At 44.2% G+C, this 607-nt stretch overlaps 1 protein-coding gene across 1 annotated transcript in view; it reads right to left on the reverse strand.

Annotated features, from left to right (window-relative positions):
* The window catches only part of LOC116674221 (tubulin alpha-1A chain), a 1,817-nt gene extending 1,326 nt beyond the window's left edge, over window positions 1-491 (reverse strand). Inside the window, exons 1-2 of the mRNA XM_032506800.1 lie at window positions 474-491; window positions 96-321 (exon numbers count right to left, since the gene is read on the reverse strand). Coding sequence (XP_032362691.1) covers window positions 96-321; window positions 474-476 — 229 coding nt within the window. The 5' untranslated portion in view covers window positions 477-491. The remainder of the gene's footprint in view (window positions 1-95; window positions 322-473) is intronic.
* Between the last annotated feature and the right edge of the window lie 116 nt (window positions 492-607).

Below are 607 nucleotides of genomic sequence, written 5' to 3' on the forward strand. Positions count from 1 at the left end.
GTAATTGTAAAATGACAATAAAATCAAACATTCACAAAGTCACTTTATTAACCTAAATGTCACTGGAGCAGAAAAACAAAACAATCTTAAGATCTCACCGATGACGGTTGGCTCCAAGTCCACGAAGACGGCTCTGGGGACATGTTTGCCAGCTCCGGTCTCACTGAAGAAGGTGTTGAAGGAGTCGTCTCCTCCTCCGATGGTCTTGTCACTGGGCATCTGACCGTCAGGCTGGATGCCATGCTCCAGGCAGTAGAGCTCCCAGCATGCATTGCCCATTTGGACACCGGCTTGGCCGACATGGACAGAGAGACATTCACGCTGGAACAGCACAACAAATAAAAGTCAAGTTAGGAAGGTCTTGAATTGGCATTTGGGATTAAATATGCAACACATCTTTGAAATTACACATACATACTTTGTGACATTTCTTTCTCATGCAAGAAAGTAAAAAGCATGTGCCTGAAACTTACCATGATTATAAATTCCTGCTGCTGACGTTGAGGATCTGCAGGCGAAATCTGCTGTCTGTTGATGTCAGGACTTCTCCGGTACTTATAGTTCCTCAAACTCTATGGTAACAAGGCTTTGTTGTCCTTAAATGGGG

Source organism: Etheostoma spectabile, chromosome 24, assembly GCF_008692095.1.
Source record: "Etheostoma spectabile isolate EspeVRDwgs_2016 chromosome 24, UIUC_Espe_1.0, whole genome shotgun sequence".
Lineage (NCBI taxonomy): Eukaryota > Metazoa > Chordata > Actinopteri > Perciformes > Percidae > Etheostoma > Etheostoma spectabile.